Raw genomic sequence first — 23588 nt, 5'->3', positions numbered from 1 at the left:
TTTCTAATGTGGACATAGAGCTTTATTGCCATATTCAAGCTAATTTATTGCAGCCAGTCTCTGATAAGTACAGCACATCAAGCTGTTGTATTATAGCTGGTGTGAGTTCATTTGCAGGTTGCCCAAAGAAAGTTTTCTGTTACACGAGTACCAGTACATTATGCCTACTGAACACAATTAAATGTTTTTCTTTCTCAACTTACAGCCTTTAACACCAACTCAAACAGAAAGAGTTCACTAGAAGAGGAAAATAACATTAAAATTAGAATACATTTGACCTATTTCTGTTTTTATATTGTTTAAAAAAGCAGCTCATAAATTCTTGGTTTTTATGTCTAAATTTGAAGTTTCATGGTTAGTCAGAGCACATTCATTGAAATCAGAATATTTGACTCTTAATATGAGAAACAAAGCCGAAAGCTGCATTGTAATCTTTGATTTAATTATACAATAGATATTTCTTACCTCTGATCTGAGGGGTCTGGCAGGTTTAGACTTCTAAAACATATCTTAAGGGTATTTTGGTCCTTCCCTATTTAGTGATGTACAAACAAAAAGCTGTGCTTTTAAGTCGGTTCTATGACTCAGCAGAAACCTCAGTGTTGTCTAACACTGAAACAAAGGTAGTCACTGATCCTGCAGGATATGAGAAATAATGTGATGTGTGATATTATTATTCAACACTGAGATTCATGCCGAATAATAAATTGAATTTTAATGCCATTCATGCTTTTTGCCTTCCCATGATCAAAGAAACATTGAGTACATTTAAAATAGTGTTCATCAAATAAAACTATCCCTGAGATGTTCTACATTTTTCCATGAGAAAAAGACTGAGACTACCTAAATATAGATCTTTGATGACTAAAACTGACAAGAAGTAGGTTAAGCTTTCATCAAGGAGACTAAAATGTAATTCAGTTTACATCGGACATTCAAGATTCGTGATATTTCTACATTGTGGGTAAATCCATCAAAACACAACATATCTGTAGCTCTTCTGCCTCTCAGCTGTAGAGAGCAGGGATCCCAGGTTTAGTAGGTTGCATACATAGGATACAAAAGTAAGGAGGTTCAGGCAAAGAATACATTTTTTGACTAAAATGTAAGGACTTTTATGGAGTTGAATTAAAATAAAATGTGGGTTTTTTTGTCACTTAAAACTAGAATTAAACTAAAAAATGTTTTATCCAAAAGAATAAAGTAGTATCCGCACAGGATAAGTACTACCTAGGGAACCTCTGAGAAGTTGAGTGCACTCGCACAGGATGAGCGCAGTCTGTAATGTACTTGAATTTACTGACATTCCTGAAGGAAAACATGGAGATGCTGCATGACAGCAGCAATGAAACCCAACAGTTAAACTTTATTTCTAAGTTACAGATTTGTAGCTGACAGGTAACTGCAGGTTGCCCCTGTGTATTCTTCACATACTGTTTCCCAGTTTCCAATAGACTGCATGTACCAAGCATGATCTCCCCAATCAAGGTTGAGTCTCACCTGTGCGTATTAACAGCTGATCAGAGAGGAAATCTGGAGCAGGGCAGTGTTCCTAGTCATGCAGGAGAGAAGTGAGACGTTTCATGTTAAATATGAACCGAAAGGATGCTGATTTGAGAATGGAAGCGCTGTGCATATCAAGAGAGCAGTTGTGCACACATGTACGTTTGGATAGTAGAGTTTACCTAAATAAAATTAGCAAAATAAAGTAATTTGTCAACATAAGCTCAAACAAACTGTTAGAAAAGCTCTGTTAGTAACCTACTTGCAGCAACAAAATGCCCCACAGAGCATAAAAATTACATATTTAACACCTTAAATTACAGAGATGCTGATTCGCATGGGATTAGTATTACCTGTGGCCATCTGTGTGATGAAATATGATCATAATGACGGTTTTTACTCTGCAAATTACAGACGTAGACAATCACCTGGACATCTTATGTAATTATTACAAATGACCAGAGGTCCTTTGGTAATACTTATCCCATGCGAAAGGCATAAGACTAAAAGTTAGAATAGCTGTCAAAGTTAACAGTGATTTAAAAGCTGTCATAATATGCTGGAATATTAGATTCCTCTCAATAACTACAGTAAATTGACCAATAACTGACCTTTTTTCTTGACAAGCATGTCATTCCTTATTTGTGCTATTGTAATTCATTACCTTTTCATTGCTCTTTTTTACTCTTCTTTTCTCTACTTGTGTTTGTTTCCTTTTTTAATCTTGTCTTTGTCTGTGTGTACACTGAAAATCACTCTGGATCAACAGTGCTGTGTGTAAAGTGCTATATAAATAAAGTTAATTTGATTGTGCATTAAATAGTAAAAACCAATGCAAATGAAACTTTGCAAACAAAAGAACTCCTCATGATGCATTTTTCTGTCTCTTTTCTCGCTCTTTAGGACAAAGGCAACATCAGAGTAGTGTTTAATGTCGGAACTGATGACATCAACATTGAGGAGAGCACCAAGTTTGTCAACGACGGAAAGTACCACATCATACGGTTCACCCGTAGCGGAGGCAATGCCACCCTCCAGCTGGATGACCTGCCTGTCATAGAGCGCTATCCCTCAGGTAAGCCCTGTCCCACCCACATATAGCCCAAAGCTCCACCCACCCACCAACCACAGCGCTGTCTGTCCCGGGACAGAGCTAACCACACCTTAGTCCAAACCAACCCACTTCCTGATTGATGAATCTCATCAGTGTTCCTCTCGGTGGAGAAATTTAACTCTGTTTTATGTTATTGTGTTTGAAATGAAATATGTGTGATCTGACATGAAACTTGAATTTTCAAACCATAAAATGAGAGAGTTATTAAGAATAGGTTGCATACTAGCCAGCTATGTCATGTTAGGCCTGTTAAATAGTGTTAAAGGTAATTTATGAAAATATTTAATTCAGGTTGTTTTTCTCACCATAAAAGAAAATAATAACAGTTGGTGCATTTTTGGACAAACAATAATTTAAAAAGATGTCATATTTTGAGTTAAATGTTTAACTAGAGAGAAATAATAAGACGATGAAAAAAGTGTTTTTGTCTTTGTTTTTTTCTTTGTTTGTTTTTACATATAAAGTTGTAAATTTAGGGAGTTGTAGTCTTTAACACAGGTAGCTAAAATGCTAAATGCTAGTTGTTGTGAGGTGTGTTCTTCCTGTATGTTAACTCTAAACTCAGTCAGTCATTTAGGCAGTATGTGGCAGCTGTAACTTTATTTCCCTGTGCTCTTGCAGATGTTAACCCCTGAAATGTCTCTTTAAATTAAACCCAATGAACAGAGAGTAAGAGTCCGCTCACATTCAGCTCCTCTTCTCTTCAAGCTTTAATGTAACGCAGTGACATGCTAACAATGAGCAGACCATTACTTTCTTTTCATTGCTGTTCTTTTTGTATCCAGCTCCTGTACCACGTTTGGATGTGCGTAATTACTACTGTGTTTTCATCTCTAAATTAAAGGCAACATTGATAACGAGCGCCTGGCCATCGCCAGACAGCGAATCCCCTATCGGCTCGGTCGAGTAGTTGACGATTGGCTACTCGACAAAGGTAAAAACCCTGATTAAAATTCCTTAAAACTTTCAGCTTAAAAATACAACTTGAAGGCAGTTACTTTATTATTGTGCACCATCAACTAACATCTAAAAATCTAAATCCATAACTAAGTATTTAAAAGTTGGGCAGCTGTAGTGTGTAATACTGTGTAAACTGTAGTGCCTGTGAACGTATCTTGTTAGTGTGTATCTGATAATATCAGGTTAAAGGGACGATGGAGAGATTTAAATGTGAATAAATCAGATAATAGAAAGAAGTACTGATAAAAGATGCTTTATTAAGACTTGTAAATAATTTCTATGATCAAATTGTAAATAATAAAGCATTTACTAAAGATTATATGTTTGTAATCAAATTAAATTACATGAAAAGTATTGTGACATGTAAGAATTATGTAAATTTGACTAAAAGAGCAATGCTTTTTGTAAAAATGTAAAAGTTTTCCTCCTAAACTCCAGCAGAGCTCCTTAAATTAGCCTCTAGTCCCTTTAACAGTGAGCAGTGCTAGAGCTTATAACCTGTGCATGCTTCATAGGGCTGTTACAACAGTTCTCTAGATCTCTGTCTCTCTGTCTGCCTGTCTGTTGCTCCTTCAAATACAATGTCGTGCTGCACAGCCATCACCATAGCAACCATCTGTCAGCCCCGTCTTCTCGGGGCCCTCTGACTCCTCTCATCTGCTGCTGCTTCCTCCTCCTTCTGTTCTTTGCCTCTTCATCCTCCTCCTCGATTTCTCTGTCTCTTCACCCCATTTCCCTCCTCTTCCTCTTCTTCTTCTACTTCTTTATTTCGTCTCTCTCAGTCTCTGCCCTCTCCACAGTTCTCCACGGCTTCGATTCGCTCTGCCATGCTTATTCTGTCCCATCCTCTCACCATGGCTTGGGGGTGGTGGATTGTGTAACACTCAAACACTCTTGTGTGTGTGTGTTTGCACGTATGTGACCACTGGTGTGCGGTTGTATTTGCGTGCGTCTTCTTTCCGGGTGCGTGTCTGTGCCGTGTTTGCGCGCGTGCGTGCGTGATGTGTGTCAATGCAGGTCGCCAGCTAACCATCTTCAACAGCCAGACGACGGTTAAAGTAGGCGGAGGCGAGAGAAACACCGGCATGTTTCAGGGTCAGCTGTCTGGCCTCTACTACAACGGCCTCCGCATCCTCAACATGGCCGCTGAGGGCCACCCGCACATCAGAGTCGAGGGCAGCGCGCGACTGGTCGGCGACATGCCTTCGTCCTCCATCACCCCGCAGTCCAGCGCTGCAGCGGGAGGCAACCGCTCTGACTCTGCTCCCTCCATTAGTGACATCACAACTACCACGGCCACCAACAGGAAGCAGGGTGCCACACAGCAGGTCAGAGCACACCCACGTTTTCAAGCTTTTCTGTGTGTAAATCCTCCTCTGTGTTCATAGATCAAAGATTTACTGGTGTCCTATCACCCCAATGACACGCTGTCATTGTTTGTGACAATGGGTAATTAGAAAGTGTTAATTCACTTTGATAAATTTCATTTTAAACTCAGTAAGAGGATTAGCGAGCTCTCTGCCGGCTAATCAAGGGCTAGAGGATAGGAAGATATGTCAGAAGAGTGGGATTGTTTTCAGCTCCGCTCAAGTTTATTTATGACTCATATTTGTTATACAAAGGCAAATAAAGACTTTCACGACATAGGGCATGAAAACAGAAGCTGTATGGTACTGTGGGGAAAATAAATCAACAACAGTTGGGGATGGTGATTGTAACTTTTCTTGATATATATACCACGGTGGATACTTTCTTATTTGGTGGGAAGACAAGTCAGCATGTGCTATTTAGGAATTATAATAGGGGTGTAACGGTATTTGTATTCGTCCCAAACTGTCACGGTACAGGGGTCATGGTTCTGTGCATGTAATCACACGATGTAGCTAAAACAGTAGCAAACAGAGTAGCAAAAAAATGTGACAGTATTTACCCACCAATGTAAGGGTCAGTTATGTTCATAAATGTTTGCTAACTGCTATTAAACAACTAATTAAGAAGAGGAAGAAGTTTTTTTACTAAAAACAATGTCACACTTCTTAAATCATAAATATGATACATTTCCCAGTAACAGTGGTTCTGACCTTTTTTCTTGGAGCCCCCCCCTTCCAAGACCAACACAGGAAAAATTCTGCATTGCATAGTTTGGTGTGAACTTTTACTTTTTCAGTGATAAAATCCTAGCAAATTAGGCCCATACACATTTGTCACTACAAAAGGCCTTTAAATTAACTATCTAGTAATTGTGTTACACAGATTTTAGTTGATATATGCCTATATTCTAATTTTGACAACACCAGACCAAACAAAGCCCCAAGCATCCCCCTGAAATCTTTGACGCCCAGGCCCAAACCATCCATTTTCTACACCGCTTATCCTGTTCGGGGTCATGGGAGGCTGGAGCCTATCCCAGCTGTCACTGGACAAGAGGCAGGGTACACCCTTGACTGGTCGCCAGTCAATCGCAGGGTTGGCATGCAGAGACAAACATCCAGGCACACTCACACTCACTGGGGGGAGGGTGCAGCAGTGGGATACCGACACAAACAGGAATCATGGTGTTCATGTGACTCTTTAAATTCCAGCTGTCAATACAATATTCTATCTATCTATCTATCTATCTATCTATCTATCTATCTATCTATCTATAAATAATTATTTATTTATGCATGTATGAATGACACATCACACACATCAGGAGTAACTTTAGGACTGCATCATACCAATATTAAGTGTAAAGTTGACCTATGCTGTCAAAAAAGCCTCCCCAAATGCAAATGAGTCTGACATCTGAAAGTTTTAATACATAAATAACCAAAAAATTATTTAGGAAACCGTTTATTGTAACATATAACATATTTATAATAGGTAAAAATGTATTTTGGTAAATGTTCTTTATAATGATTGATTGTCCCCCACTGATTTATCTACTCATTTTCTCTCTTTTCACTATTATTATCCACACACATTGCATGTCTCCGTCTCCTCCTGTTGTCTCTATGCTTGTGTGATATTTCGTCAATACTCCTACGTTTATGAAGGTTGAAGAGGTTCTGTCAAAATCTCCACGTGGACGAGTTTTATTTACGAGCATGAATAACGATCATAAATATCACCAATACCGTCAGGTGCTATGAGAAACATGCACGGGAGGAATAAAAAGACAAAAGGGGTCGTCCACCAGTTTACTGATCCCAGATGAATGAATGTTAAAATGGGAAAATGATCGTCAGGTGACCCGCAGAGGGGCTGCTCAGTCAGTCTGTACAGGAACTGATCCCCTCTGATATTCACACCTGCCCCCATACACCTGTGAGTGCGTGTCTCTGCCTGCTGTGGTGAGAAGATCAAGAGGGAGCTGGTGCAGACATTAGCCCACTGTCTCTGATTTCCACCGGTTTGTCAGTTTACAGTGTGATGTACTGAGGATTGCAGGATTTTCCTGTTTTACAAGTATCCGACTTGTAGCAAGAATTTATTAAATTGTGCACAATTGCTTCAACCTTGTGCCGAAATCCAGCGCTCGCATCTCAGACGTAAAACAACCGGGGCATTGGTTCATTCATACACAACTTTATGTGTGTGTGTGTGTGTGTGTGTATATATATATATATATATATATATATATATATATATATATATATATACTGTCACTGATAGTTCAAAATCACACTAAATGGTATAAACTGTAAGCTTCACTAATGTTAGTTTCCAAAACCAAACTGAACCGAACTGTGACCTCCTAGATATAAGTAATGGTATTTCAGTTAAAATTTTGGCTCTGAAAAATCCCGACACCTCTAGTTCTGTTGATATATTTTAAACCATCTGGAGCAGTCGTTCTCAACTGGTGGGTCGGGACTTAGAAAGTGAGTCATGGAGTCATTTTCCGTAGGTTGTAAAGATGTGCCTGGAAAAAAATACAGCAAAAAGTCTACAGTGTTGAGAAGCACAAAGCTGACACACATCCATATGTTTTATTTTACTCCTTTTTCCCATGATAAGGAGTCATTTTAGGTTGTTTTCCCAAGATTTTGACTATTGATCTTCTTTCCTTAGATGACAAACCTGGTTTTCTCAGGATAATGAGGTAATACCTCAAGAGATTTCCGAAAGCTCCTGTTGTTACAAGAAAATGAAGCAAAAAAAAATGTGTATGTGCTTGTCATCCCACGGCTTCTTCAACAATGCATTTGTTCAATCTAAAGTTTTGTACAGAGAGATCCAAACTACAATATTTTATGAAATACATTTGATCAAATAAAGTCAACACCTGTTTCAATAACACAGCCAGCAATGAAATTACCTCCTGGACCTGCAAATTTTCTTAATTTTGTCTTTTAATTATTTTATTTCCAACCTGCATATATAACAAGTTCACTTAACAGTGAACTCACCAAAATTCGACATAGGTTTTCCAGTAATAAAATACTACATGAAAGAGATACCCCTAAAAAATAATGTATAGGTCCTGTCTAAAATCAAATATTTCTTCTGAATGATCATGACTCACTGATATTTGATTGCTCATTTTTGTGAGATACTGTGTTGTTTAAAGCACGTGATATCAAAGTGGAAAAACTTTGACAACCTTCGTAGCCAAACTTAAGACCTCTTTGCAAAATCAGCCATTCTTGTAAGCAGCTGACCAACAGAATTGGTTGTGAATGTAGGCTGACAGTCAAGTTTTTCTATCTCAGAGTTCTGTCTGAAAGTTGTTGTAAGTTTGGGCACCAATGATTTGACTGAAATGGCTTAATTCACCTTGAGATATAATGTAATGTTACAGGACCCTCATGACTCACTAGCAGTATCAGTACAGGGTTTCCCATCAATTATCTAGTCCATGGCACCCCAGCAAAGTCTAATTTGCTCCACCAGTGTTACATTTTTATGAATCATGTGTGGTGCAGCTAAACACTGCATTGTGTGAGTGAGCTTCGGGCACTCAGAGCCAAGTGGAGACAACCATTTTTTGGATAACATTTTGATAGAGTGCCTATTTTGATTATAGGACTAAACATCCATTAAAGGCTGGGTGAAAATAACCTTTTTGATACCAATAAGATCCACTTTATCTATCCTCAGACCAGGAAACAGAATGAAAAATTGGCCAATCAAACTGTAATCAGTACACCTCTGATTCAACAACAAGAGCACAAAATTGTTAAAGAAAAAAACAAAGATAAAGCCTCTTAATTTTGCTCTCAAAGTGCACAAGGTTGATGCATTTAGCTTAAAAATGTCCACATTTTTGGGGCGCTGATGACTTAGTGTGCACAAGCGGCCCTGGTTTCAGTCCAACCTGTTGCTCCTTTCCAGCATGTCTCTCCCCCACTCTCATCCTTGTTACTGACTCTATCCACTGTCCTCCTTGATGAATAATGGCCTAAAATGCTCCATATTTTTCTTTTGGGTGAGCGCATTTTTAGGTGTTTTAGCCATTATTAAATCATACACATTGGAAAACAGACTCTGTGAACAAAAAGAGAGGCACTGACTTTCATCAAAGCACCCCAACCAGGCTTGAACCTTGGCGTTGGGATCACATGGTTATCGTCTCTGAGCCGAGCTGCTGGAGTGTCCAAACATCAAAGTTTCAAACCTTGACTTAAAAGTTCAAGACCACGTCTTATATCAGCTGAAACTCTTCTGAGAAGTGCGCCTCAATAAAACTTTCATCGTTGATTCTGCTTTTACTAAATGGAGGGTTTCAGTCTTGGAAGTTTTGAAAATGCTTTAAGCTGTATGTTTTTTTGAAGATGGGGAGTATGCTTCAAGTCAAATATACTTGAAGAAAGGCTTCATTTTAAACACAAACTTGTGTTTCATCTGCGCTCTCTCTCATGTAACCAAATACTTTAAATATTTTAAATGAAATGATTCTGTTTTTATTTTTTATCTTCCGGCTGCTCACTAAACATAGGGCCCAGCAGCTTAGTGAACATGGGTGGCCAAAACGATAAAAACAGTGTGTTTTCATGTCTGTTCCACTCTGGTGCTTTTGAGTACCTTGAAAGTGCTTGAATGCCACTCTGAAGAAGTTGTACGAATTCTGTGTAATATGACGCAAGAATGTCAAATCAAATAACCCCAGAAAAAACACACTGATGCAAACATAAATGTAGTTTCCCTTTGAAGTTTTTCTTTTTTTAATGAGTGACTCATAGGTTTTTATTTGATCTGTAACATCAGATGTATCAAACATTTCATCAATAAAAGACTCACGTCCTCATTTAGCTGCCGCATTAATGTGAATGGATTAGATGGCTAAGTGATCCCTGGCCACTAAATTACGAGAGAGAAATGTTTGTGTTAATGGATGCTGTAATAGCTTTCCATAATATTCGTCTTGTAAACTGATGCAGATGGGACTGAAGAATAGAAACACCTGAGTGTTATTGAGGCGTATTTATAGAGGACGCCAAAGGAGACATTAGGAGACGGCTCACCACAGACTCTATTGTTTGGATCACTAGTGAGATGTGTTCAGGCTCTTTGTGGGCGTCTGTGTGTGCTGCAGTTCTTCTTCTGTGTTATAAAACTCTGCCTGCCGCACTGAAAAAGATTTTTTTCTCCCAATGATACAAGTTGCCATGGAGATAGTGAGCCCCAATACCCACCGCTCGCTTTCTCTCTCCCATCCCGACTCCCATAGAGAATAGCTCCTCTGTGTATCAACCGCCAGCTGTTTCAGACATAAATAATAGAACGCAGAGAGCTGTGAGCTAAGCCTCAGGCATCAATAATGGATATGAGAGTTGGATGGATAGCGCCGCAGACTGGTGGCAACACCGTCACACAGGGCTTGTTTTCACACTTCAGTCTCTCCCGTGTTTATTAACCGTTCCTGCTACGCTGATGTCAGGGCTAAATTTGGGATGCAGAGTCGCACGCAGAAGTCGATACCACTGTATGAGAACTAGGTCAAAGCCTCCAGAAGCTGCTGCAGAGTTTGCTCGTTTGTGCAAGTCAAATCGCTCCTGCTGGCCGCCAAACTGTTGTGTGCTCAAGCGTATGTTTGTCTTATTTAAGAAGAATCTACAGCTCCTCCATTGAGGCCGCCTAGTGTTGCCAGGCAACCAACCTGGCCTCAACCAGTGCACACATACAGTGTAGAGACGAACACAGATTGCACACAAAAAAAAAACCACTCAGGTGGATTGAGAACAATGGGCTTGAATTGCAGCACGTTGCATCAGAGGAGGGGCAGCGAGAGAAGCTGTCGATTGATTTCACGCACACGCCCAAGTTTAGCTGGAGTGGACTTGTCACCCCACGGGTTCACCCCCTTTCTTGCTTATTACTCAGAGAAATGTGTTGAGCTTCTTCGTCAAGTTATTGAATTTTTTCTTGGTGTGTTGAAAAGTGGAAGGGATTAATAATGCATGACAGTGGAGCAGCAGTGAGGAGACGAGATTGTGTATGAGTGAGAGTGTTTATGCTAGAGGCTGCTCTGACTCTCAGAGTTTGGTTTTGATGTTTGGTGTCTGTCTGTCTGTCTGTCTGTTTGTGGGTGCTTGTGTGCGTACCTGGGAAGACTGATAGAAGCAACCTGAGGCTCAGAGCGGCGCCCGATTGGCTACTAGGAACCAGCTGACCCGACACTTCTTCCACAAGCTTTCCGAACATCTATCTCTCATTCGCTCCCTCCCTCCCTGTTTTTTTTTTTTCCTTGCTATCTTCACATCCTTCACACCTTTCTCTCGCTATCCATCTTCTGGAGACACTTTCTCCCTCCTCCCTGGCTCTTCTTCCTTTTATTCTCACTCTCCTTTGCTCTCTCTCCCTTCATATCTTTCCATATTTACCCGTCACTTCCCCCCTCCTCTCTCTCTCTCTCTCTCTCTCTTTCTCTCTCTCTCCAGTGATAGGCTGTTAATGCAGGCGGTGTATGAGTCTATCTCACCATCTGCAGTAGTGGAGCTTGCTCCTCTCCTCTTCTCTCTCTCTCTTCAGGATCTATTCATCAGCCTGCCAACTTCAGCCTGATTCTGTGTCCGCTTGTAGATGTGTTTAAATAGAAACAGACCAATGGAGCACGTCTGGCTGTTATAGAGCTTGTGTGTGCAGATGCGTGTTTGATATCCAGTTGTGAAAGTAGCAGACAAGCTGTTGAATCTTCAAGAGTGTGTGAGGACTGAGTGCAGCTACCATGTGTGAACTAGGAAGTCAGGGCGGCATTGACGGTCGCTGGCACTGTTCGGCTGCTCAGGTAGAGGTTTTATCTCTTTCAGCATGCAGAAATCTGTCTTGATGCATCTCTTTATCCATCATTGTCAGCATGCTTTATTGATAAGCTGGGACAAAGAGGGAGGGACCAGATAAGGGTGAGAAAGAGGGGCGCGTCTTCTTCAAACTTCTGTGATGTGATTTAAGTTGTGTTTGGCATGCCTCTAGACTCCTCGTGCTCGTTGTCTCCCATGTGATAGGTGGATCAATATCCCAATTGACACCTCCCCAATTGAACCGGGTGGTCAGCTGACGGGGGGATGTCACCGATCAGAGGAGGGGCCTTGATCATTTTCTTGTCTTGCCTTTGTTTAAGCTGATATCATGATTCAGAACAGGTTCCCGCCGAGGTCACATAGGTGTTTTTGAATCGATAGCCAGGCATGGTGGCTCAGCATCGATCCCTGACAGTCGGGGTTGATGTGCTTCCTAGCGGCTGATTGGTTCTTGTGCTATTTGGATCCTGGCAGAGGCAGTGAGGCTTATTGACTGGCTGGATTCCAGAGGCTAAGCTCAGCCTAGCAGCATTTGACAGCCCAGTGAGCAGAACTGATTGGAAAGGCAGCGGAGGAAAGAGACAGAGTCAAGCATCAATAAGCCTAATGTATGCTTCCAGGCCAAACTACACCACAGCAGACTTGTCAGGACCAGGACCACACCACACCAAGGCCGGTGCGGGCTTTTTCAGATGAATAAACTAAGTGCCTGCTTCTCTAACCTTATGTAATCCACAAAGGCAAGCAGGCAAGGAAACAGAGAAACAAGGACGAAGGAAAGGTTTAATGAGCTTCTCTTTAAAATCCTGCCTGTAGCTCTTTGCTAAGACATCATCGACCACTTAGTGCTTTGATTCGGTTCAGATTCTGTTCTGGTCTGCTCGTAATCTGCCCCTAGAGCTCTTCTCTCTTTTATAGCTGTGCTGCTCTTTCCCCTTTCTTTTATTCTCTGGGTTACTAACATCCACTGCAATGCATCACAATCCAATTTTAATTTAGCGCTGGCACCGTGCACCCAGTGTGGTTAAATCACATTCATATCTCTCATGCCGGAGCGTCAAGGCGGGCGATGTTTAACAGTAGTTCATGAATATGCGGGGCACATTAGCACGGTGTTAAGTACAGACCGCAGCACTTTGAAGTCTTCCTCTTCTTATCCCTCTCTTCTTTTCTCCTTAAATTTTCTAAATCTCTATCTTCTCCCCCCTTCTCTCTTTTTCCTCACACTCTAGCTGGAATGGCAAATCAATGCACAGGTCCCCACAGAGGGATTTTTTTTATTCCCCATCATTTTTAACAGCCTGAACTTAAGAGTTGCCATGGCAACAGGAGGAGCAGGGATGGAGAAGAGAGGGAAAGGGGCCCCTTTTCCACAGAGAGGGAGCGGAGCAGGCAGAGTGAGCGGCTCGTTGAGACAGTAGTTGCTCGATGTAGGTGAGAGGGTGAATGTAAGTGGGCTGTTGACATGCTGCTTATGGAGAGGTGTTAAATAAAGGAGATTTAAATGAATCATCGAGAGTAAAGTGGGAAAAAAGTGGTTTTATTCCTCTCATGCAGCACATTCTCCAACACGTATGAGATGGAGAGAGCAGAAAGAGGAGAAAACAGAAGGGGGGAGGGCCAAGAGAGCAGGAGATGATAGCTGTCTTTCCCCTCGTGGATTCAAACAGTGTTTTTCTCCTCCCCACACCTTTCTTCTTCTTCTCCACGGTACTCCAGCTTTGGCCGCCTGCCATAGCTGGGGGCCGTAACATGTGAAATTGTTTGTGGCAAACTGGAAAACAGGTGGGCGATGGATTGGTGCCGTGAGCTCACACATGTAGAGAATAAACAGAGAGGGAGTGGAGCTGTTCTAAATAATGAGGGGTTTTGTGTGCTAATTTTCCTTCTTTTCTGCTTCTTTTTCTGTAGTCTGCAGACGATCTGCTAGTGGCGTCGGCCGAGTGTCCCAGCGATGATGAAGACATCGACCCTTGTGACCCCAGTTCAGGTGAGACTGCACCTCTTGCCTTTTGAGGTTTTTTTCACATGTCCTCAGAGCCCTGCCTCTCCGTTTTTCCCTCCCGTTTTGTTCGCTACAATGAATTTTTCATTTCCACTTAGGTTTCTGCCTCCAGGCATTACCTAACACTCTCCATCATTTCCAAGTCTTCATCTCCTTCTCTTACTTTTTTCTTGCGCTCTTTCTTTTCTCACTTAACCTTCCCCTTCCTTTTACCTCTCCTTATCACTCTTCATTAAGCCTTTTCTTTTTGAAATCTTTTCCTTTTCCTCCTATTACCACCTAATCCAAAGATTCACATGCAGCCATCATTTAATACGCTATCATAAATCCCCACTCTGCAGCCCTATCTGTCAGTTTATGTCATAAAGTGTCAAGTGCATGTAATAAAAATTGATATAATGTGCACCTGTGCTCCGGCCCTCCTCTCAACATGGTGTAATGTAATCTGTTTACACATTATGTGATAATGCGGGAGCAGCTTTGGCTCTGAGCTGCAGCCTCTCCTTGCCAGCAAGTAGAATTATGCAAAATGCACGTCAAATAATTCATTACGATGATGCATTGTGTCTTCTTGCTCCAGCTCTCCACTCATCACCTTGACATCTAATACAAATTAAAAATGTATGCAGTAAACTGTAATGTAACATCCCATTCCTCCCTTCTCAGCCCGCCCTCCCCTGCCAGAGGTGAAGGTATTCCCAGGTCCGTCTGAGGTGGTGCGGGAGAGCAGCAGCACCACGGGTATGGTGGTGGGCATCGTGGCGGCCGCCGCCCTCTGCATCCTTATCCTTCTCTACGCTATGTACAAGTACCGGAACCGAGACGAAGGCTCCTACCATGTGGACGAGAGCCGCAACTACATCAGCAACTCAGCCACGCAGCCCAACGGCAGCGCCAAGGACAAGCCGCTGGGCATTGCCAAGATCTCCAAGAACAAGAAGAACAAAGACAAGGAGTACTACGTCTGAGAGGCACGAACACACAGACATATACGCATACACCTTTATATATAAAACGGTATATGTACATAAATAGATATATTCTCAAAAGAACTACACAGACACCAGACATACACATGCTGTTAATGTTTACTCTCCAATAATCACACACGCTGCCAAGCACAAACATACAACATATTCAAGCACATACACAACATATAAGCACACACAGACTGGCCTGAGGGCATGGACCCTTACTGTACAGTATTTACCAATGAAGAGCCTCTGAGAGAGGCTCGTTTTATGAACAAACACCATTCCAGATGATCTAAAAAAAGAACCAGTTCAACTCCCAGTGAAGAACTGAATTCCAGGGCCAGCCAGATTTAAAGTCCAGTCACTCCCCTGCCACAGTATGACCTCTTTTGTTGGACTCAGAGAGGTCGAGGAAGCCTTTAAGCGAAGCACATGGCAAACTGAACAAAGATGATGTAAAAGCACCAAGAAAAAAGCACCAAGTGTCTCTTCCAAGCTTCTCGGCCTTCTTCAGTTAGCAGATGGAGCACTAAGGACGCTGAAGAAACAAGCACACCCGCAGTCCAAGTCTATACCCGAGCAGGAAATCAGGGTGTCGCATTCAAGATGGTGATTGACAAGAGAAAGGCAAGGCTGGTGCTGTTAATGTATCAGATGGGCTTTTTAAACTGCTGAGTTTTGCAGCACCCTGTAAATCAAAAAATATGGCAGAATCAGTGGAAAAACTGCAAGATATTTTCCTGGACAGGATACTTGAGACTTCAGATGCTACCTACAGACACCAGACGACAGGTGTCACACACAAACACTAACAGCACACATACACTAAAATATCGACACAATGCTAAAGACCCACCATATCTTCAAAAAACTGGAGACTATACAGGAAGACCATGGTGAAATCGACAAAGACCATTATGATAATTGTTATGGCAATGATAAAGATGAATATGAAGAACATTTTGGGCAGTATAGACTCTTTGGGGAAGGGGAGGGGGGGGTCTTATTGCACGTGAATTATCTTACTCCGTGTGATTTATACTGCGTTGAAACTCCAAAAGTTACACCGTGACGCACCGCCATCATAAATCTACCACCTTGGCTTGAAGTATTCCTAAACAAACCCACTTCAAACAGTTTCCAGCGTGTGGGTATTCAACAATGATTTAATCTCAGTTCAAAATCGTCATTGACAAAGTGTGACCATCTCGAGTGTGCTGCATGCCTGAGTCCGAGCTGTGCTGTGAAGTGGTGGCGTGTCCCACGAAGTCCAGAGGTGGTAGGTTTGTTTGTTTGTGGGGGAAGAAGAAGAAGGGGGTAGCTGCGCCCGCCACAGGCCACAACCTGTCCTCTAGCCTGATGTCTTATAGGCCACGCCCACTATACCCACTCTATCCAACCACATTTTATAGCAAAAACCAGCTGAGGAAAAGAAAAACAGAACAAAGTAAATGTTACCGTGTGTTGCTAATAGAAAAGTCCAGATCATGACGCCATTGGCTAAATGAGTTGCTTTGATTTCATTGGCTTTCCCTTTTCTCTCCTTCTCTTTGCATCCTTTTGTCCTCATGCTATAAGTTGGCTGGTTCATCAATACTCATGGCGTGAGAGAGACTGACTGATGGGACTCTGATGGGCTACATTATCTGTTTATGGACTTTGTCTGAGCCTTCTCAAGAATTGTAGCTCCCTAATATATTGATACAAACAGTGCCATGACTCGAACAAGCCCCTCCAGTTCTTCCAACCAGTCAGATGCATGCAAATCAACCAGGGCGATACAGGACAAGAAGAGGACTGTGTGTAAGATTTCAAAATTAACTAAACATACTCCCTTCTTCTCTCCATTCTTAACTGGCCTTTTGACCTCCTTTTCCTTCCTTTTCTTGTTTCCCCTTGTTTGGTATGTTTCCCTCTCTGCCCTCAGACTTCCTCTGTGTCCGTCTCTTTCTTTTCCCTCACTCTGTTGTGTTGCCATCTAAACAAAAGGAGGTGTCTCAACCAATGGGATTCTTCATCTAGGTGTTCATTAACCATGTTTATTTTCTATATGTACAATTTTTCTACAGTATTTACTTTTATTTTTATTGTTACGGTTCTTTGATGAACATAAAGTGGAAATTTATTATGAAAAATAGTTTTGAAGATTAACGAGTAAATAAAATATTACCCAAGTGACCCTGGAGTGCGTTTGTGTCAATCGGTTTTTGCTGATGTCAATGAATAATACTCTTGTACACTACACTAAAACATTACAGCAGACCAGTGTCTAATTAAGACATCAAATCATATTGTGTTAGGAAGCATCTGACAGAAAAAAGTCAAATAACAATATCCTAAAACTTTTCATCTTTGATAACCAGTTCATATATGGTCTTTTTAAACATCATGGAAAGTTAAATCACTCCAATTGTTGATTTTCTTGACTAAAACTATGACTTAAAAGGTTTGTCAACTACCTTTTTTCTCAAAGAAGACCAAGACCAGCAAAAAATAGATCTCTGATGATAGAAAATCAACTAGAATTAGTCAAAGACTAATAAGACTAAAATGGAATTTATTTTTCGTCAGACATTCAAAATCCATGATATGAGAGAGCATAAGCTGTTAGGTAGGGTGAATCTTTAGCTCTTCTGTCTTTCAGCTGTAGAAACCAGGGATCCCAGGCTTTGCAAGGTGCGTAGAAATCAAGTAGGCTCAAGATCAGTGTTAATTTTGACAGCTATTTTTAATTTTAGTTTCAGTCTTAGTCTTTTTATTAGATGCCTTTTGGTCACACTTTAGTAATTTCTTCCCTCTATAGTTTTAGTCCTTAAAAAGTCCTCACGTTTTAGTCTCCATGCAAACCTGGGGTCCCTACTTTCTACAGCTGAGAGGCAGAATAGCTACAGATGCATTGTTTTTGACAGATTTCCCCACTCTGGACGTATATCATGGATTTTGAATGTCTGACCAAAACTGAATTACATTTTAGTCTCATTTCAGTCATCTTGATGAAAATTAAACTTACTTTTAGTCAGTTTTAGTCATCAAAGATCTATTTTTGGCTAGTCTTAGTCCAGTCTTTCTCATGGAAAAAAGGATGTCGAAGAACATTTTTAGTCATAGTTTTAGTCTAATTGATTAACACTGATTCAGGCAGAGTTCATGTTTGTTAATGGACTTTAAACCCATGATATGAGCGAGCACAAGCTGTTAGGTAAGGTGAACCTTCAGCTCTTCTGCCTTTCAGCTGTAGAAAGCAGGGATCCCAGGTGTTTTAGGATGCATATAACACAAGTAGGCTATGATTTGCATCAGATTCAGGCAAAGAGACTAAATGTCACTAAAAATTCCAACTACATTGTAATCTCTTGATTACCTTGGGACCCTCTTGTGCTTGGGATAAGCCTCTGATGTTAACTGGCATTTTAGGCAGTTGCTGGCACTGATGACAATGCTCTTTGCAGTACTTCTTTTGGTGTAAGACTACAAAAATACTGACATTTTCTTTCAATTCTGACCACAGCAGGCTATCTCTGCTTGCCAATAAAAACCTGCCAGCATTGAATTAATGCTGCACAACAGAAAGAAAAAAATCTGCTACTTATATCTGCTCATGACACTATTTACCAATGTGCTGATGCCTGTCAACAAGGGAAAAACCGACAATAACTGATGCTGAAATGTTGCATCCCTAGTTTATATACTTGCTGTTTTACATATAGCATTACGCTGAAGATGCTGTGAAATATGCATACATAAACACATTATTGCTGCCACACGTCCCCAGTGTCAGGTTTAATGTGCTGGCTGTACACATCTTCAAAAATTAATGCAGCACAGACACAAAATGCAGTTTACATGTATGGTAGCGGTGGAGGAAGTGTGACAGTCAACATAGCAGCAAAGACAACTATTGGAAGTTCTAAAGACAAGCTGATAAACCAAGTCTACACTTTCTAACCTTGTGTTAATGTAACTGCTTGGACACAATATGCCTCTCTAAGTAGCTTGGACTGATAAATTTCAGTTGTAGGATCCACATTTAAACATGTAACAACAATTAAAATAAGATTGATGTCCAGTCCAGACAGAAGACAGTGTCTGTGGCTGTTTGTATGAGTATTTTTTTCCATTAAATACATACCAGTTATGGGGGCACAGATAACCTGGCGGTCTACGTCTCTACCCATGTACGCAGGCGGCCCGGGTTTGAATCCGACCTGCGGTCCTTTGCTACATGTCTCTCCCCCACTCTCTCCTATTCCCAACTCTATCCCCTGTCCTCCTCTTTATAATAAACACACCAAAAGTCCAAAAATAAATATTAAAAAAAACGTCATTATTAAGGCTCTGGGACTCCACTGAACCACTGTGAGAGCCATTATCCACAAATGGAGAAAACTTGAAACAGTGGTTAACTTTCCCAGGATTGGCTGGCCTACTTAACTTTTTACATCTTTAGGTTTAAATGAAGATTTGGAGGTCTTTATCATCAATTATCCTAAACTGAACGGCTAACAGTATTGATGTAAAGAAAGCCTGATCCAGCTTGTGATCAACTCTAAAGGACCCCCTCCCCCAGGCAAAGTCATGTGTCTCGTTTCTTCTGTACTGTTTTTCAAAAAAAAAAAAAAAAAAAAAATCATATCCTTCTTGATTTTGAATGTTTCTGTCACAGCAGTGAGCTGTTTTTGCTTCCTTCTAGCAGCTGTTACAAGCATGAAAATAACTACACATAAATAATCAATCTAATGGTCTTGTTGCTTTTGTAGGTAACAATGAGGTATCAATATTAATGTCCATCTGTTTCATAACGAGATGAAAACTTCTCAAAGGCTGCGCCTGGGACATTTCCGATACTGGTATTGGCAAAAATGACTGTTTACACAACAGCTAGATGTAGTCCTTGTTGTCTTTACCATTATTCATTCCTCTCTGATCTGCTGTCCTTTAAAGATGACATATCAGACCCCTTTTCCTCCTTTAAACGCAGTCTATTGTGGTCTGAATGAAACATCTGTGCTGTGCTTTGGTCAAAACATAACATGGATCAAGCACAAGAGGAGGTTTTTGATCATGTATAAACCTGCTCTAAACAGCCATTTTGGTTTGTGTCTCTCTAAATGCTTAGTTTTTCTAACCCTACTCCTCTTTTCTGTGGGGTGTGCCAACATGAATGCAGCTGTGTACCTCCATAGCCTAAGGCGGAGATACCAGCTGAGGAGAGCAGATCCTGAATGAACCATCAGATTTCAAAGCTGATCACAAAGGCTTATTTCACATTTTGGGGTCGGTGGGTTCTCCGGATACCCAAACATATGAACAAAAATGCTGTAGAAGAGAGGTTTTGTGTAACATCCCTTTTAAAGAATGTCCAGTCTAGCTGCATCTAGCACTTTCAGTTTCAGGGGGAGTGTCAATAAAACTTCTCTTATATTGAAATGTGACTGAAGATGGAGGCGTTCATTAGCGAATGGAAAATTAAAAAGCATGCTCGTCCGAACACAAGAAGTAGTGTAAGTGAGGGAGCCAACTAAGGCACCTGTGAAGCAGTTACAAGCTTTAGTGGCTGAGATGGGAGAGACTCTGTATACAACTGTTGTACAAGATCCTCACCAGTCAAAGTTTTATGGTAGAGTGGAAAAAAGAACCCCTGCTGTTGGATCTCTGGTGTTCACCTAAAGGCATGTTGGAGACTCCATGGTCAGTGGAAAAAATTTCTTTGGTCTGATGAGACAAAAATGGTGCTTTTTGGCCATCAGACATGACTTTGTGTTTGGTGGACTCCAAACACTGGACATCACCACAAACACACTATACCCACTATGAAGCCCGCTGGTGGCAGCATCATGCTGTGGGGATGCTTCTCAGAAGGCTTGTACCATTATTCACTGATTTTGTGAATCAATAATGGCCGATATGATTTCGCTTTTATGATGGAAAAAAATAACAAAATCACCCCTTTAATATCAAAGTGAAAACAGATTTCTACAGAGTAATACAATTTAAATAAAATATGTAATGTAAAATAAGTGACAACATAAATATTCACCTTGATTATTTAGTCTGTGAATGCGGCCTGATCTATGTAGATTTACACGTGTGCCATATTCCTTCTATTTCTTTATGATGGATTTAACTGATGTTAAATGCCTTGGAAATGTTTTGTATCCATCCTCTTACTTCAATAACTTTTACTTGGAGTGTTCTTTTGTCGTCATTGTGTAATGGTAGCCAGGAATACTGATGAACCAGTGACAGGCAGAGGTGTCGCACATTCATTGCACTCAGATGATCCTCATTTCACCAATTGTTGGACAACTAGCACCAACTGGATGAACCTTTGTTGATTTGGGTCAGTCACTTTAAAGGGGGTGAATATTTATGCAATCATTTTTTCTACATTAGATTCAGATTTGTGAAAAGTAAAAGTCTAGCTTTGACATGTCAGTGGTTAAGAATAAAAGAAGAGAACTTTTGAATTGCATCTTTAATGAATGAAGTCTGCTGGTATGTGATTGGTTGTAGCTTGGACTAAAAATGGAAACCGAAGTTCTTGCATGTGTACATCTCTTTGTAGAATCTGTAAATAGAAATTATGCAAAAGCATGTACCAGTTTGTGGTTATAGTCAAAGACTCCTTTTTTCCTTCTCTGCTAAATTGTCACAAGAAAAGTTGTGGAAAATGGTGTCTAGTAAAGAGTGGGTACCCTGTTTTATGGCTTCATCTAACCGTCTGTCACAAAGCAGATGTGCCCTTTGCTTTTCAACAAACTATCTACAAACAGCAGATTCCCCCACATTTCTTCTTCTTCCTTCACCTTTTTCTCCATCAAAGCAAAGAAAGCAGCACCTTTTCTTCTTCCTCAAGTCCCACAGTGTCTAACTGGGACAGTATACACACATAAATACCCCCTCATGCAAACTGAGCAGAGCTTTGAAGTATGACTCAGTGCAGTGAGCGAAATATAAGTCTCTGCAGAGTTGCTGTTTGCCGGATGAAAGATCCCCGAGACCGCAGAGTCGAGTTTGCGTCCTCAGGTGAGAGGAGCTACAAGGACCCGCTATTTCAATAAACACCTCCCAAGTCTCACTGTTGTGTTCTCTCACTGCTTCTCGATTTTTTCCTTTCTTTTTGCTGAACAGTCTGTGCTCAACAAAAGGCTTGTGTTAGGCTGTAGCCATCTGCCACAGTGCTGTCCTTGACCACAGCCAGCTCGCACAGAGATAAAGACACAGCCGAGTCGTATTTTTAGAGTAAACAGAAAGCAACTCGAGAGCTCACCAGTGGACAATCAGTTGCCTTGTGCAAACACAGACCTCCAAATTTCACATTTCCACAAAGGAGAAGCCTACGCTGCAAGTCCTGTGAGGCTGATCAAAACGCACCATGGAACAAAACTGAAAGAAAGAAGCTATTCCTGTCCATACTGCTGGAAAAAAGATGCATTTAAGTATTTTAATGCATAGCTTTATTTAAATAGGGACATGTCTGAGCCTTTAACACCTAATATCCTTCATTCTGATGAGTTTTTGTTAACTTAAATCAAATCTACTTTCAAATGGTTTGCCAAAACCTCCATTTGTTCCACAACTTTCCTTTTCCTGGAGAGTTGTGCAAATGCTCGTGTGCCTAAGATTTGCCCTTCATAAACTTAGGAAGTTAATCGTGAGCAGAATGTTTTTGTACTGAAATGCCACAGAAGTTAGAAGTAGGACTGTCAGCATTAATGCATTAATCAGGTCCATAGTTTGTGCATTATTTATTTTTTAATTGTCTGAATTACCGTCTTTTTAACACACTTCAGTTAAGCCACTGTAACATCTCCTTGCTGTGTCACAGTGATGTAAAATAAGTCCATCACCACCTCCTTGAAGGTTTCATTTCAGTTTAAAATCTTGCAGACAGCTCAGTACACAAGTGAAAAGTCATCTGCACCTTGTGCTATGAATCACTGCTCCCTTATTTCCATTTCAATCCATTACAAGTTCCTCTTTACATGGTTAGATTAATGTTATAATCTTTTATCTACCCAAAGCTCTTTATTTTTTCAACATAAACGCAGGTCTCTGTCCAAACAGGAAAGTCAATTACCCTTCAGCCCAGTTCAGGCCAAAGATTCACGACACAACAAGACAGTTATAGAATAGCGGTGGCAACAGTTGCAGCAGTGAGGACTGAGCTAAAATCGGGTCAGTTCACCAAATTGCAAAAAGCTTTTTTGTGGACATTGCTAACAGATGAAAGGGAACTTTTTTTGGCCAAATAATTTGTTCAAAATATAATATTTTGTTATAAAAATCAAATATTCCATGCTTTGAAGTTTGGAAATAATAACTACGACAATTATTTTATCTATAGCGCCTTTAAGAATACATGTGTAGAAAGTTCTTTAACATGCAGATATGTCATTGAGTCAGGGAATGATAAAACAAAGATCAACAAATAATATAATAAATAAGAGAAAACAAAATAATGACATCTATCCTTTTTTAATCTTCTACACGGAAACCCCTGTCCCCTCCATCACGCCCCTCTAGGATGCTATTCCAGTGGAGGGCACTTAACCCTTTGTCCACCGGAAGGGCATCCTAGAAGGCACTTAACCAGATATTATCCTTTGGGATGACACTCTAGAGTAGGGGTTCTTGGATGTAGCAAGGCACACCAGTGTGCCTTAAAGCAAGTTTGGATGCGCCGTGGGAATTTGTACAACCATATGCTATTATTACAACTTTACAGCAAATAGAGGAACTGTAACACATGATAACAGGCTATTTTTGCATGGAAATGAATATGGTGTGCCTTAAGCCTTTTGGTT

General features: G+C 40.8%; 1 protein-coding gene across 14 annotated transcripts in view; it reads left to right on the top strand.

Moving 5' to 3' along the window:
• Positions 1-16951, top strand: part of nrxn1a (neurexin 1a) — a 98424-nt gene extending 81473 nt beyond the window's left edge. For 11 of the 14 annotated variants that reach the window (XM_041815749.1, XM_041815746.1, XM_041815750.1 and 8 more), the window contains 5 exons: positions 2407-2578; positions 3462-3551; positions 4595-4905; positions 13714-13792; positions 14474-16951. In XM_041815749.1, the coding sequence (XP_041671683.1) occupies positions 2407-2578; positions 3462-3551; positions 4595-4905; positions 13714-13792; positions 14474-14775 (954 nt within the window). In that variant the 3' untranslated portion in view covers positions 14776-16951. The remainder of the gene's footprint in view (positions 1-2406; positions 2579-3461; positions 3552-4594; positions 4906-13713; positions 13793-14473) is intronic. The other 3 variants (XM_041815754.1, XM_041815752.1, XM_041815751.1) reach the window with 1 other exon arrangement.
• Positions 16952-23588: the final 6637 nt, after the last annotated feature.

This window comes from Cheilinus undulatus, linkage group 20, assembly GCF_018320785.1.
Source record: "Cheilinus undulatus linkage group 20, ASM1832078v1, whole genome shotgun sequence".
In the NCBI taxonomy this organism is placed as follows: Eukaryota; Metazoa; Chordata; class Actinopteri; order Labriformes; family Labridae; genus Cheilinus; species Cheilinus undulatus.
Note: the sequence above shows the minus strand (reverse complement) of the source record. Positions and strands in the feature narration are given on the sequence as shown.